The sequence below is a fragment of the Vanellus vanellus genome (assembly GCF_965231255.1).
Source record: "Vanellus vanellus genome assembly, chromosome: 4".
Taxonomy (NCBI): Eukaryota; Metazoa; Chordata; class Aves; order Charadriiformes; family Charadriidae; genus Vanellus; species Vanellus vanellus.
Genome location: NC_138909.1, coordinates 6,867,025 through 6,882,697, shown reverse-complemented (window position 1 = coordinate 6,882,697; position 15,673 = coordinate 6,867,025). Strand labels below are relative to the sequence as shown.

Genomic DNA, 15,673 nt, shown 5'->3' with positions numbered 1-15,673 from the left:
CTTCCCTTCAACATGCAGGCAATCATCGATCACGCTCAGTCATTCCGTACTGCACTGCTTATTCACCTTCAGCCTGCAACAATGAAAATCATTTCTGTTTGGCACAATGTACATATATATCAAACTCGCTTCAATTTCACCTTATCAAAGACCACATATTGCTTAAGAATGCACGTGTCAAATTTGAATGCTGCAACTGAACATGTTCATAAGGAAAAGTAAAGCATTCTCAAGTCACAAAAATGCATGTCTTGAAAGAAACTCTCTTGATGAAAGGAGTGCAATAAAAGTAACGTAGCTTCCTAAAGCAGTTTTCATCTGTGTATACCATCTTAGAAAAAGAAAGTTAAACTAAGCAGCAGGTGTCAAAAGAGGAGCAAGATTATGCCTTAGAGTAACTAGCGCAAGCTCATCAGTAGCAGGTAAGGAAGAGAAATTCAGGAGTATGTCTGTTCTCTGCAGCACTGGAGGTGACCAGATTGTTTTCGAACCACCTGCTGTACCCACACGGTGTAGCAAAGTGCTAGGCAGAGATACCAGTACAGCTCTCTGCACAGCGGTGGGATGTCAGCGGAGCGATGCTACGAGGTTTGTCAGCCTGTGTGCAACTACTCTGCTTCTAGTCCTACTTTTAAGCTGACTTAAAATCAAATAAAGTATTTCGTGAACAATGTTGCGCTTTTTGAGAAGTGCTAAAATACCTCTTGGCTTTCAGTCTAAAATAACCTGGAGAAAACTTTATGTTATTGTATAGTTAATATTTCACTTACCAGTGACTCAAAGAGGTAACTATAATTTCATAGCATTAAGTCTAGATTTCAAGAACATTTAATACTAATTCTGTTGATTTCAATGAAAGCAACGTCAGGCTTAACTTTTTTAAAATTAAATCCATTTTTAACAGGTCAACTCTATTAAAAAGTATGGAAGTGTTTATAATCAAATAGACTGACAACTGCAGATTGTCAGACGAGCATTACCTCATAAGTAACAACTTACCTTTTTCTTTTTCTTTTAGATAAGCAGATACCAAGTCATGCAGAAACATAATCAATTCAGCATCCATAGTTACACAAATGTGGTCTGTAAATTCAGTTACTACACTGCATTCCACCTTTGGTTTAACACTTGTATCTAAACAGTCAGATAAAAATAGTATCAATACACTTATAAGTACATGCAGTACACATAAACGTACACAGAATTGGAATACAAATCATTTGAAAATGACATTGCTGTTACTGAACCAGAGACTCAAAAGTGACGAAGGTCCACAATTAACATTTGTGTTTAGCAGCCTCAGCATTTTTTAAACAGTTTTCTCAGAGTCACTTCTGGTATTTTATAAAAGATGTTGAAAATAAAGAAATACTACCAGGTGGCAACCTTGATCATCCTCAACACAAAAAGTCAAGCTAGAGCAGTATCACTAGCTTGTGCTATGCTATCAATGCACGATTTTAAACAATAAGAAGAGCCAATAGCAAATTTTGCTGGTTTGGCTATTGGAAAAACAACCAAAGCCCAACAGGTTGACTCATCTAGCAGTACTATCTAGGATCAGGTATGGAGTAAAACCACCCCTCAGCCAAGATAAACACCTACATTAATGTCTTATACTTTCAGAAGTCTTATTTCCCACCAGTTCCAGTTGCAGTCTGAAAATAACGTTTTGAAAACAAAAGCATAAAATTTAAGTTTCTATCCCATATTCCCTTTTTCAGAATGGCCTTCCTCTCTCACATTTAAAAAAAATAAGAAAACCAACCCCCTAAAAACAACCAACCTAACTGAATTGTTCATATTAATTTCTTTTAGTAAGTGTTTTCTATAGTGACCAGCCTCTGGACTAGATCTTCACTCTGTCATCAGAATTCCCCCTGCATTTTATTATGAAATGATGTCCTTTCTTGCAGATCTACAGTAATGCTTAGAGTAAAACCTCTTGTCAGCATGGTAGCTGTGTATTTCACTTCCTCATTTACAAGACATAGCTTTGGATCAAGAAAAAACAAATTATGCTTACTGCACCTTGCAATGAAGGCTCTTGAGGCTCTTGAACATGAATAGATTTAAAATCCAGCTGCATCCTTGGCAATGCAAAGATGGTTTCAGTTTCATGGTTGTAACTGGAGCCACCTCTGAATCCACTGAGCAAGCTTGAGCTTTTCACTGTTGTGCTGCTCTCTGGGTTGTTAGCGTCAACATTTCGAAGCAGGTTTAACTCTACAGGGACAAGGGGAAAATACCGAGTTCAGTAGTCTTTATTAAAAAAAGGTTCTTGTCAACACAGAGGGTCACAAATTTTCATAAAATACACCTCATAAGATGGGGGAAGGAAATAAGTATCAGTACCATAACATCTAAGCACTTCTAAGAATCTTTGTTAGTGTTTTGGAAGCTTAAAGTCCAAATTTTATTCATCTGACCACCCTATCGCAACTCTGTTCTAGTAATGAGCTTTCAGTTAAGTGAGATACAGACTGTACGGGTTCAAAGTGTGCCCTTTGTGTTTGAAAATATGGTAGTACTTAAAATGAAAATAAATGTTTCTGGTTAAATACAAGTAACACCTAAATTCAACGAGGCAGCATCGCCGTCAGAAATCACTGTTGACCAGGAATCCAACGTTGTCACAAGACTTTTACCGTAATACACATGCAACGTCATTAGAATTAGTTTTCAGTTGTTAAAATTGACAAGACACTGTAAAACTGCTGGCATATGGTTATTAAGAAGATTATATCCTTTATCCTACTCCCAAAAGCATGGCTACAAAAGGGCAAATAAGTATATAAACAACAACAACATTTGATTAAGCGCTCTCGAGGTAGCAAGACAGGGCTACATAAAAACGTCTAACAGACAGCGCCTCTATTTGTCAACTTCAAACACTACATCCTGTTGTGTCTTTCAAAAGGAATAAATATTAGTACAGTATATCAATAGTTTTAACATTTTTTTCAAGAAACTGTCATCTGCTTATTTCTCACAATATGCCATATTCTGCTATTTGCCCTTTCACAGAAATTCTCTTGATACCGTCTACTGATTCTACACTTTGTGAATGAAACAGCGACAGCTGTGTTTTTAAGATTTCTTAACATTATCTTGAAAGTTTTATTTTCTAATTAACAATGATTTAAAGGTATGATTCAAAATGTTTTAAGGCCTAGAAGCAGCTGAAGGTTGAAAAGCTTTAGCCAGATGAGCAATTTTCAAATGTTAGTTGTAAGTGGTGACAGAAGCCTAAAATATATTTCTACTTCAACTTAATCCATAAATCCTCCATATACAATGAAATACATCCTCACGTTACAAGATCACAACTTGATGTGAAACAAGAAATTTTTTTGCATATAGTGAAAGAGGAGAAGACTAGAACTACTGCAATGACAGATACATAAACGACCTGTACGCTAACAGAACATTTTGGCTTTACTGCAGAGTTTAAAGGAGGCCTTCGCTCAGTAACCCTTCCAGCTGTTCTGCATATTGCTATCCTTCACTCCGCAGTTCACCATAAGGTTCTCCAGAAGAAACAACTTCCAGCATTTCAAATTCCTTTCTCCCTATAGCCCACTTGAAATTTAGCAGCTTTTAAAGAGCATAATCTGCACTGCCTGGCGAGCAGACCAACCCCAAACCGAGTGAACGTGAATCTAACCTTCGTTCCTTGTGGCTGTAACGTAATTGAACCACTCTTTCACGCTGGCAACTCCGTGGGGGGGGTTTTCATGGCGGCGCCTTGTTATCTTTGTGATTGTCGCCATAGGGCTTTCAAGGGCTCCACAGGGTTTGGTGACCATAGTGTTATGGCCCAAATGAAAGTCCAGGGTTTGCACAATATACGTGGAGTGTTCACTGGTACCTGCATGGAAGGTGTGGGCAGCATCGGGTGAGAGAGAGAAAAGGAAAATGGTAAAAGCAGCCTGGTAAGGGTAGTAGGATTTCTCCTCTCACTCTCCTCTCCTCGCACAGGTATGTAACATGAATAATTAGTATGCCAGTGGCATTAAAAACTTGTATAAAGCTTGCAAACAACAGAAAAATTAAACCCTCAGTAGCTACAGACAGTAAAAACTTCTCAACATGAAGACAAATATAAGCAATAAGACCATCAAAATTCAGCATACAGAAACAAAGGACTACATAAACACAGCCACGCAATTAACAAGGCAGACAATCCACTTTGTAGGCCTATTATCAGGGCCGTATCTAGTATATTTGATAATGTACTTTGCATTATTCCACAGATAAAGCAAATTATGGTAAAGACGGCAAGGGAATACATTATTATTTTAGGTAAATGGTAGATTTGGGGAAATAATCTTGATTCAGACTTAAAGAAAATAAGTTTTTCTTTGATTTCTTCTACATATCAGTACGTTGTTAAAACTCATTTAAAGGGACTTAGAGAAGTGAGGAAATTGTTTACATTACCATCTTCCCAAACTTTCTGCGCTTCTGTCCAAAATGCAATATTGGGTTCTTCGAGGTGAAATAAGGCCCACGATTTTGAGCGGAAATTAGGTCCATGAAAACAAGCCAGCGTCATGTGGTTTCCATGCAGGCTCATGGATCCTCCAAATTGCATTCCATCTTCTGGCAATGGCATCTGAAATAAGGATATATGGCACCCAGATACCACTTTCAAAACTCCTGGCCAGTGGCGATGATGGGCTGCATCCAAGACTAGAAAGTAAACATGCAATAGCAAGAACAAACTTTAGGAAAGAGAAAGATACACAGAAGATTGCTGCCTTATTTATATTTTTAATAAAACATGGAATTATGAGCAGTATTTTCTAATCTATTTCATGGACACCGTTTCATCTTTGTGATCTAAGATAGTTGTAGCTTAGTATCTGAACAAGCATACTTGGAAATCAAGGACTCATTGTGTTCACAGAAATTATGGTTTCGGCTCACAATTAATAGAAAGGGAGCATCACGTCACACTTCCACTGCTACTCAAAGTAGAAATGTTTTTCTATGAAACAGTTTTAAAAGTCTATTTGATGTCTATTCCAACTCTATTGGAACAGTTAGAAAACTGCAAAAAAAAATATTTTTTTTTTTAAACAAAACCACATATTTTTAACTAAAACCCCAAAATAACATGTTAGTTCATTATTGTACCCCAGGTCTAGCAAGGTACTCGAGGTATTTGTATTCTTCACTAAAAGGTTATTGCCAGCCCAAATTTACAGGAAAAATATACTGAAAAAACTATGTCAAGTCAAATAGATATACTTGCATGTATAAAGTTGCTGAGATTAATTTTTGAAATTAAAACATCCTACTTGGGAAGTGTACTATTTTTTGTACCACTTACACTGCTCATGTGAGCTTCTCTCTAAGTTGTTGGCCATTGTCTTGGGAGGGAGATAAGGAACAGGTCCCCAGGTGGACAAAGCTCGTTTGCTTGTATCAAACTGCTGCGTAAAGAACTCCTGGAGTTTCATTCCTATTTTTATTAGGTCTGGTGTAGTCGATCTTGAAATCATCACTTGGAAGATATCCCATTTCAAGTCCCCATGGACAAATATCTCGCTAGATATTAAAAAGAGCAAGAACAGCAGCAGTTAATCTATTTCCTACTGACAATAAATAAATAAATAAAAACCAAACAAAAACAACGAACCCTTTACTTTCTAGCAGATGCTTACATTTTTGGTTAGCTATACTGGGCAGAAGACGTATAGGCAGAATTTGACCTTACGAAACATTATACATTCTAAACACCGGAAGCAGTATTACCTTTTATCAGAGATGCTCGAGTCCAAAGCATTATACAGATTAATTTTCCATTCATCCTGTAGTTTAAGATCAGCATTACTGAAGATTCCCATTAGGATGCTGGACCCCATATAGTCAACACGTGCTTCAGTAGAACCCATGGTAATTTGAATTTTATGACTGGGCTGTTGGTTTGGGTGTTCAGAAATATGAGCTGAAATAGAGCCAAAGCAACGTAGAAATACAGCATTACAGAAAAGAAAATAGTTTTTTCCAATTATATCACCCTTATGCCATCCACATGATATAGAGGGACTGAGAAAGCGCTGCTTTTTCCAGAGGCATAGAGAGGTCATGACTCTGGGATAACGCCAGAACACCCAGCCTCTTTCCAAAGCCACTTTTGCATTTCCCAGTCCATAAGCACTTGCGAAATTCTAGGAGGAGCTGACATGCTATCAAATCTTTCAGTTGCTGTCTGTCCAGACAGCTGAAGGGGACTGGAGGGTTGCACAATAGTGTAATTTTAGAGCAAGCCTGGGACCGAATCTGCCCCTGATCAGAGGGCTATGCCTTCCATTCAAAGTGTGTTTCAGAGTCAGAACACACAAGTAAGAATCCAAAGTTTTTATACACTAGCAGGTTCACAAAGCAAGGTACTGTGTATATTCTTTAGTTTTTCACATTTATTGTCTGGAGCACATGCTAATACCAGGCAGCTTTCCAACTTACCCACCATCTCCAGGGTATTAACATCTATGGTACCTCCAACAACTCCCCCTCTGGAGTCCAACTGTGATCTTCCCAAGCCAACAGACATGCTAATTTCCCGATCTCTGCTACTACCCACCGAGAGGCGACCCTGGCTCTTCAAACCACTGGTGGTCCACCTAGAACAGAGGTGAAAATATTCAATGTTTTCAGGCTGTCAAATGAGAAACTGAAAATTATTTATTGGAAAGCAGTAAATAACGTGGCTTAGGCACATGTGACTTCAGGATTAATCATCTACTGGTATACATGAGGAGCTTCACAGTTCAAAACTGAAAAAGTTAGGATTTTAAAGCTAGAAGACAACAAGCTATTAACAGTCTGTGGGGAAAATGTTTTCTTTCCCCCAAAACAACACTGTTAAAACATGCTTGATCTTGGTTTATACTTACGTAGTATTGCCCATTACATTACTCATATTCATTTGAACGTTTAATTGTTTTAGGTTCATGGCAAATACAACCAGTGTTTCCCATGGTGTTCCTTGCTGGCTTCCAGCTTTATTTGACTTATTAAATGGAGTTGATGTTTTTGAGAGAGTATCTAAACAAAAAGGGGACAAAAATTTAAGTTATTCTGCATGCTAGGAAAAACTGGCAGAATATATCCATTGTACATATTACAAAAGGACAGACTAACACCATATTTAATGAGTGCCACAAAACTACGAGTGAGGATAAGTAAGAAGTAGAGGGTTTGCAATATGCATCGCTTTAGTTGTCATAGAAATTGACTCATTTTACACATGGTTGCCCAGGGAAGTTGTGGCTGCCCCATCCCTGGAGGTGTTCGAGGCCAGGCTGAATGGGGCTTTGAGCAACCTGGTCTAGTGGAAGGTGTCCCTGCCCATGGCAGGGGGGTTGGAACTAGGTGATCTTTAAGGTCTCTTCCAAGTCTAACCACTATGATTCTAAATCTCCTATCTATATCTAATACCATAAATATTCCACATAGCCAGTGCTACACTGCTGTAAGATACATTTGTAGTAAAAGAAATTAAAAGTTACTTTATTTCTTATATAGAAACTACCCTTATTTAGATCTCTTAGTATAAGCCCAAAGTCTCAGATGAAATGAAATACCTGACCTCACTTGTGAGCTGTGATATTGATGCTCTAAGAGTGTGGTGATTGCTTGGACGAGAATAGAGAGCGAAGAAGATGACAATGCCATCAAATTTAGCTGGAGAACTCATCTAATCCCAGCTAAACAACTCTTGCTCTAGTAAAAGAAACTGCAATTTCATAGAAAGTATGCTAACAAACTACACTGTGATTTATCCATTTCAGACGTTTTCCTTTCTCCAAGCCATTGAATCTCCACTCCCAGGCACAGTGGGAAAGAATATTTTACGGTTGCTTGCTACAAACGAGTAATGACACACTTTTTTCATACAACTGATAGCAATACTTTAAAGAAATCATTGTCTACTGACCTCTCTGAGGCACAGAAGAGTCAGACACACTCCTGGATCTTGTAACAGCTGGAGACTTTAAGCTATGCGATGCTGTCCCAGGTGACATACTGCTGCTTGCACTATGTTCACTAAAAACATTAGGTGACTGTGCCATGTGTGTAAATGAAGCAGATTGGCAGGGCTGCTCCCACGTCCTACAGTATGCTTTCCGTGATGATTCAGGAGAAAGATGCTGGCTTACCCCTTCAATTGAATCTGGTGTTCCGGGACCCGATGCTGCTAGAAAAAAAAAACAAAAAAAAAAAAAAACAAAAAAAAAACCCAACAAAAACAAACAGCAAGTGAAAGGCAGAAAAACTATTTCATTTTTATTTAACAATATCCTCCCCTATACTGAAAAGCATTTGGAGAGTATATATATTTAATTTATCATAACTAAAGGTTTTCTACTGTCTTCATTAATATAAGCTCTTCAAATAATTCAATGACCTACTGTAGGAACTTTCCATTCCTTCTTTCTAGGATTATCTGTTAAACTTACTAGAGTGATTGCATACAGAATAAATTATAATACATTTATATCTTGTCACATGTAATAATACACAGGTAATAAATGTTGATAAAATTCCTACTACAACCCCTTGTACAAAAAGGTTTCTCATGATAAGAAGCAACATCTTACCTGGCAGATTTATTGTTTGATCGCCTAGGAAAAGCCGTCTAGCAATGCTTCTCCTGTACCAAGCCCTTGGGAAGGCTAGAATCTCACTGAGTCGCCGCATATCATATTTAAAAGAAGCAGATCCTATATCACAGACAGCTGACAAAGAAAAAGCATATACACAATTTTAAATTCTCAGTAGTAACAGATTTTGGTAAACAAACCTAATAAATGCATGCTTAATACTTCTTTACCCAGCAGTATAGCCTCTGCTGTAATGAAAAAATAGTTATTAAAACCTGCAGTTTCCCTGAGGTGTTGCCATATCTCCAAATCCAGTATTAGATACAAACACATTTCATAAAGGCAAGATGGAACCTAAGAATATAACTGATGCTCCTACTTGTGTTTTACGTCCCTCTGGGACTCCTCATCTGAGGGCTTCAATGGCACGTTAATCACAATCATTCTGCTGGTTGCCCAGTAAGTCAGGATCCCACGTGCAGTGGGGGAAAATAAATAAATAAATAACAAATCTTTAAACTGCACTTTCACTTCAAGGTACCTTGCGTATTCAGGAGTCCAACTCTCACTGTAATTTCATAGGCACCAGGTGGCAAGGCGGTGAAATTTGACAGCTAGTAACTGAACAGACGGCAGAACTACACCACCGAGTAGCACGACTGAAGATAACAACACACAGCAAATACCAGTTTACAACAAAAAAAATGAGCTTGAAGAACACTAAGAAGGCAACCTGTGATCTAGGAGATTCAGCTGGCATTTTTAATGGGCACAGTATAGCATCTCCATAATACCACATTAAATTGTGCTACATCATCCGCTTTGATCCCCCCCCCCCCCCATCTATGGGGAGACTGCTTGAAAACTAGACCATTTCTAGTTTTCAAATAAGACCAGAAAAAAAGGGCGAGTTATCCTATTCAGGTAACAAAAGAGAGCTGTGAAATACCTATTTCAGAAGAGAGAACTATGAAAATGGGTGGTTAGTGTTTACCAAACCAGATCCAACTGAAAGCTTAACTAACTTTGGGAGTAAATTTAACATAAGGTTCTATTATTATACTAGTTTATGTCTGTCCAGTCCAAAGGCTCATCATATACTTTTTTTTTGTGTGTTTTGCAGTCCCCTCAACTGGTTGTTCCCAGAAACAAACTTTCAGATTAACAACACTCTTTTTGGTCACCAGCAGTAAAACAGATTCATATTGGCCACGCCGAAGTGAAATGGCATATTTAGAGTTTGAGGATTTCAAACCCACTATTTTAACTCTTAATGATTCATGACAGTGAAGAATAAATGAAATATTTTAGGAAGAAGGATTTTTTTTTTTTTTTGGGTGGAAAACTAGAACTACTGGTATAGCTAATGTAAAAATATTTAAAAGCTAACCAAGCTACTGAGTTTGTCATTGAAACAAATTATTTAAGTGAGAACAGATTAGCATTACATGTTCCATCTCATTGCCATTTATGTAGTCATACTGCAGTCCACACAGGCTTTTGGAGTTCTCAAGAAATAGGGTTAAAAAATGAAGGGCATAGATATTGCTCAACAAACGATACTATTCAAAGACTCTCGTCTCTCAGGTACAAAGCTAATTTACACTATAGGATTTTATATCTGAAGAAAAATATACATTGTGCCATTAGGTGGAAAATAACCACTCTCTTTTGCACGCTACAAGTAGATGGTTCTCACTTAACATCTACAAAAGCGGCCGAGAGTAAGGCCTATCCCTGGAACAGCAGTTCTCGGAATAGATGGGATTAAAGTGCAACAAGCATTTACCAGAAATGTTTATCAATGTAGTATCTATCTTGCTGGTAGCTTTGCTCGCAGACTGACTCTCAAAAAAGGAGGAACCTCCTGAACGCCTTATTCGTGACAGACTGACTTTCACAAACTCAAGGTTAATGCTCAAAGAATCCTTCCGGCCAGTGACTGAAGTTGGTTCCTCATCCACGTTACCTAGAAATAGACAGGAAAAAGTTCAATCCTCTGTGACCTTTTCAAATCTTCAGTTCAGAAAACCATGCCAAACTTGAACAACGTTCATTAAAGCAAACAAAAAATTGTTCTTTCTGTACCTAAGGCTCCCGATCCAGGGGTTAGAACAGTAACAGCAGATTTTTGTTTTCCAGCTCCATACGGATGGAACACGTAAAGGGAAAAGTCAGACATGCAAGCGGTAAAGCTCAGGCCTGAAGAGCTGCTACTAGAAGTAGTCAAGTCTGACTGACTGCTGCTGTGCCGTGTTCTGCCAAGAGGGCTGCCGAGTCCAGGTGATGAACCTGAAGTCAAATTTTTTTTGGCAAAAGACAGTTTTAGTATGAAAGCATTTTCAAATGTGAAATAATACTGATTGTTAACAGAAATACTAAACAGACCAAATGCATATCAAATTATGTCCTTGTAGCAGCAATGCAGCTTAAATATTCTATGTATTGATGCTAGCCTTTTGTAAGAGAGAACTGAACTCGCTTAACCAATGCAAGCAAAACTCCAACTCTGTGCAAGCTTTTACAGGGAACTGATACAACATGAAGAAATCCTTCTGAACTCACTAATACAGAAATGTCTAGCCTTAAGGTGTGGAAAAGCTTATCTTCTGCTCTAGTTTCAGACAACAGAACATTACATTTATTTATGCTACAAGCTGTATATAGGATAAACATTCATATACATATTACCTGGTGCTCCGGATTTACTAACTGAATTCTTTGAGCCGCTCTGTGAAGTATTGACACCAATTGACACATTTTCTGATGGGTACGTTGTGCCCAATGTTTCCAGTTCTCCTCGGTTTGAAGAGAAAACAAGATCCAGGGAAGGCAACTTCAGCATACATTCAACTCTTGATACCGGCAAGCAACTGAACTTGATTTGAGAGGGCTGAAAGACAGAAAATAAAGCATTCAATGAACAATTAAGAAATACTAAAAACATCCCAACTTTGGCTACGTATTTAGTTTTTAAAACTAAGAAAATGACAGCCTTTTCAGACTGGTTTTAGGATTAGTAAGAAAACTGCATACAAGTTGATATAGATACATTAATTTCAAGAAATCCCTCCAACACCAGGGCTATTATTTGGACCAGTTTTTGGAAAATTTCAACACAGGAAGCCTGGATGCAGCAAAGGACACGAATGTCCCCCTCTCTTTCTCCTTCCCAAGTCAATTTGCAGCTCATCTCATGTGAGAACTATACAGAATCACTTGAGCTGATGCTGAAAGCCTCAGCTCCCCTCAACACATTCTTGGCCAGATCAGTTTGCAAGTAAAAGCTGAGAGAGTCTACAGACTGTTGTGGTGAACTTTCATAGGCATTAAAAAAAAAAAAAAAAAAAAAAAAGGCATCTTTTAGAATATGTTGTTCACTTTGGGAACAGAATCAAATTTATACCAGGAAAAAATGTTGTTTGAGCAAAGCGGAAAAATACAATAGCAATGTTCAGACCAAGCCCAAGTGCTCTGAATAACTCTGCGGTAGCACTTTTCTCTCTGACACATATAAAAAGTCCAGACACATTAAATATGAAGCAGTGTGAATAATGCCTTATAGATGATAACTGTACGTTCATACATTTTCCATATAAACTGAGAACATATTTAATTATTATTGTTGTTTTGTAATGGTACCCATAAACAATGGATAGAAATACTAGTTATGAAATATATTTTCAAAAAAAGTCCAAAAGAGACATGGAAGAAGCGATGATTAAAAAAGCTCGCAACTTCTCAAAATAGCTCATTTCTTTGGTCTCCACGGGACTAAAATATGTCAGAGCTGCTGAAATAGTCCTATTTTATCATTACACTAGACATTAATATCTCAGAAAGGACACTTGAAGTTATTTTTTATTTTTTAAAAAGCAATCTTAGAAGCATGGATTGTCTCAAAGACTGTGACTGGAGTTATTATGGTACTGAATGTCGACTTAAAACCTCACCTGAACTCGTACATAAACCACCACATCGACAGGGAAGGATGAATATGCTGATGTTGAGGACGATACTAATGATGTTGTGGACTCTTCTAAGGGATCTTGTATATCGAATTGTCCCATGTCTTCATCCTGTGAACTAACAGCTTTTAACAAGTACAAGAACTCGTTAGAAAGTGGGATTTAAAGGGAGGAGCAGCTCAATGCCACCACAAGACAAAAAAGAAAAAGCACAGAGTACTAGAATACAAATGTGCAACTTACCTGTGTAATTCCTTTCAATGGGTGTAATTGGAATGGTTTCAAGAGCTTTCTCTAGGAAGTCCAGTAAGCACGGGCTAATCACCATTTCCTCCGGCAATGACTGGAGCGCAACCCATGCATATAGTTTAGCAGTTTTCACTCCACCACTTCCTTTCCCTTTGGCTGCAACATTTAGAAGATAAATTTGTCTAATATGATACCACTCAACAGTAACTGACTGATAAACATTGGAAGATAATTCATAACTAACTGCTGTTTCCTCAAATTCTCTGTATCATCATCTGAAAAGGCATAAATCAGATTGATTAGAAAAAATTAAACCATAAGTTTTCACCACGAAAACTGTGCAAGAACAACTATTAGTCTGTTATGATTGACTGTAATACCATTCCTCATGTTCTTGACGAAGCACTCTTACCTTATTGTCACCATTTTGCTTTTTAAAAAACAGCATTGAAATCATATACAAACAATTCTTCTCCAAATACACAATGCAAAGTAACCACAGCTGACTGGAAATGAAAGGGGAATTAGCAAAAATATATACATGAGCCTGGGAAGAATGTCAGTTTAACCTGAGACAATACATCAAAAAATTAAAAACCGTAAGTGGCAAGTCCTACTATATTTATGCAAAGAATAACTAAAGATTCTAAACCAGTGTTTTTAAAAGCTTGGAGCTAGCCAGAGTATAAACTCATAAAAAGGTTGTGGTCTTCTAAATCTGTGGAAGAGGCTAGCATTTGGATCCACGCTCAGCAAAATATAAATATGCACAGAAGGTATTAGTACCAGCTCAATTACTGTCTCTATGAAACACAGCTATTAGAATGGAGGTAAATGAAGATAATGATTTAAAACTCTCCAAGAAAAATTGACTAAATAACTAAACCAGAGCTTAAAAATCCTTTTATTTGCTAAAAACTAAGCACTGAATTTTCATTCTGTGCAACCTATTCTGTCTAGTACCTCTGACTAGATTGTCCTATCTTGCTCTTACTGGAGACCAAAGACAATAAGACAAGGTGGTTTCCATTCCAGAGGAAAAGTAATATAAATAAAAATAAATTTGTTTCAAACCAATTCAGAACTAATAAATATTTACAAAAATACAAGGCATAAAAAATAAATTATTTGCTATCCCTAGAGTTTTGGGAGACACTTATATCATCATACAAGTGCAATTTCCGTAAGCCCCCTAACAAATGTAGAGCTTACAGATATAAAAACAAGACAACTCAGTAACTGCACATGACACAGTAAAAATTAAAAGGCAAAGATTGGAAAGAGGATAGGAAAATACAGAACAAAATTGAAAAGAAGTAGTATAAACCAAGATTACAAAACATTCATTAATCATAAAGGGGATGGACATAAAGGTGTAAGAGCTAATGGTTTAACAGCATGGATAATTGAGGGAGGTGTCCCCATTTCACTGTTCTCTTCCAGCATCTCCACTGGTTTTATTAAAAAAAACAAACAACAAAACCAAACCAAAACAAACAAAAAAACCCGAAAACTACCAACAACTTTTTTCAGTTACTAATTTTGCCTGCTCATCAAATTTTGACTTTGTTTTTGAAGTGATATTCAAATGCTGAAGGAGAGAAGAGTGAACATTTCAGAAGGTGGAGGTGCAATCTACATACCTCTAGATCTGACATGATGTAACAACAGACTCCTGCTTGAAAACAGGAATCGTTGCAGATAAAACTCAATTGTTAGAACTCATGTTACTCCAATTCATTCTTATTTAAGTGTCTGCAACAGTTGAGGACACTAGCCTGGTATTTTGATTAATACAAGTAGGTCTAATCAGCTGCTTCAGTACCACAAGAAATAACCCAGGTTCCAGAAAGCAATAATTTACACATTACTTATGCGGCAGAAGGCACTTAAAAGCTGAAAGTATTCTTTGAATAGTGTAATGTAGGCACACAAGGATTCATCTGATTTTTTTTTCTTCTTGGATTATGAAGAATAAAGTAGCCAGCAATCACGTTTTATACAGATACTGCAACTTTGCTTTCCAGTAATAAGCATTATTTTGTTAAATAAAAACAGGGAGAAGGCACTGACAGCCCATGACTGGGATATGGCAACTATGACAGAAATATTACTGAGACTGGTTTGGCAAGAGACTTCTAAAAATGTAGCCTTATGAATTGCATTCACGCTTCTGGGATCGGGTTTCTGCAGCCAAAGTTAAGATTTGATAAATACAGTGGTTCAGGTAATGTGCAGACAGATCTAAAGCTAGTAGATTACACAGAGAGAAGATATATATCCATGACAGTTTTAGAAGGTTATTGTCTATAAGTACCTGATGGGATGGGTGGGGGTTGGGGAGGAAGTAAGGTGTTAGTCTTGCTGTGGATAGTGCTAGATAAAGGAGGAGATGCGGCAGTATCTTTCATACCATACAGCTTGGACTCTTTGGAAAGGGTTCTTGGCAAAGAGGATCCTCGAGAAGTATTTGGCGATTCGGTCTTTAAAGTCTTAGAGTTGTAGTGCAACTGGAAAGCAAAGAAAGATCAATTTACGTCATACAAGTAGCTCGATTTCGGTATAGCAGTTTGGTGTCACTCCTTCCCTGCAATTTTTTTTCCCATTATTTACAAAGATCCACTGTAAGATACGTTACATTCCAATTCATGTTCTACAGATACAGCCCATGCACTGGAATCTTTGTAAAAAAAAAAAAAAGAAAGAAAAAAAGATATGAATTAATACACTGTATTTGAAAAAAAATAAATCAAGGAAACATAGAGAAACAGAGGAAATGAACTACTTAGGAACGATGCCTAAAGCGTGCCCCTCCGCTCTGTTATGTTGTACGCATCCTGT

General features: G+C 37.5%; 1 protein-coding gene across 1 annotated transcript in view; it reads right to left on the bottom strand.

The window, feature by feature from the left end:
- The window catches only part of BLTP1 (bridge-like lipid transfer protein family member 1), a 120,083-nt gene that overhangs the window by 3,149 nt on the left and 101,261 nt on the right, over positions 1-15,673 (bottom strand). The window contains exons 68-83 of the mRNA XM_082482267.1: positions 15,150-15,342; positions 12,827-12,988; positions 12,569-12,708; positions 11,307-11,508; positions 10,704-10,907; positions 10,405-10,584; positions 8,613-8,750; positions 7,949-8,206; positions 6,906-7,056; positions 6,475-6,632; positions 5,764-5,956; positions 5,339-5,556; positions 4,444-4,695; positions 3,668-3,871; positions 2,032-2,226; positions 1,000-1,134 (exon numbers count right to left, since the gene is read on the bottom strand). Of these exons, the coding sequence (XP_082338393.1) occupies positions 1,000-1,134; positions 2,032-2,226; positions 3,668-3,871; positions 4,444-4,695; positions 5,339-5,556; positions 5,764-5,956; positions 6,475-6,632; positions 6,906-7,056; positions 7,949-8,206; positions 8,613-8,750; positions 10,405-10,584; positions 10,704-10,907; positions 11,307-11,508; positions 12,569-12,708; positions 12,827-12,988; positions 15,150-15,342 (2,983 nt within the window). The remainder of the gene's footprint in view (positions 1-999; positions 1,135-2,031; positions 2,227-3,667; positions 3,872-4,443; positions 4,696-5,338; positions 5,557-5,763; positions 5,957-6,474; positions 6,633-6,905; positions 7,057-7,948; positions 8,207-8,612; positions 8,751-10,404; positions 10,585-10,703; positions 10,908-11,306; positions 11,509-12,568; positions 12,709-12,826; positions 12,989-15,149; positions 15,343-15,673) is intronic.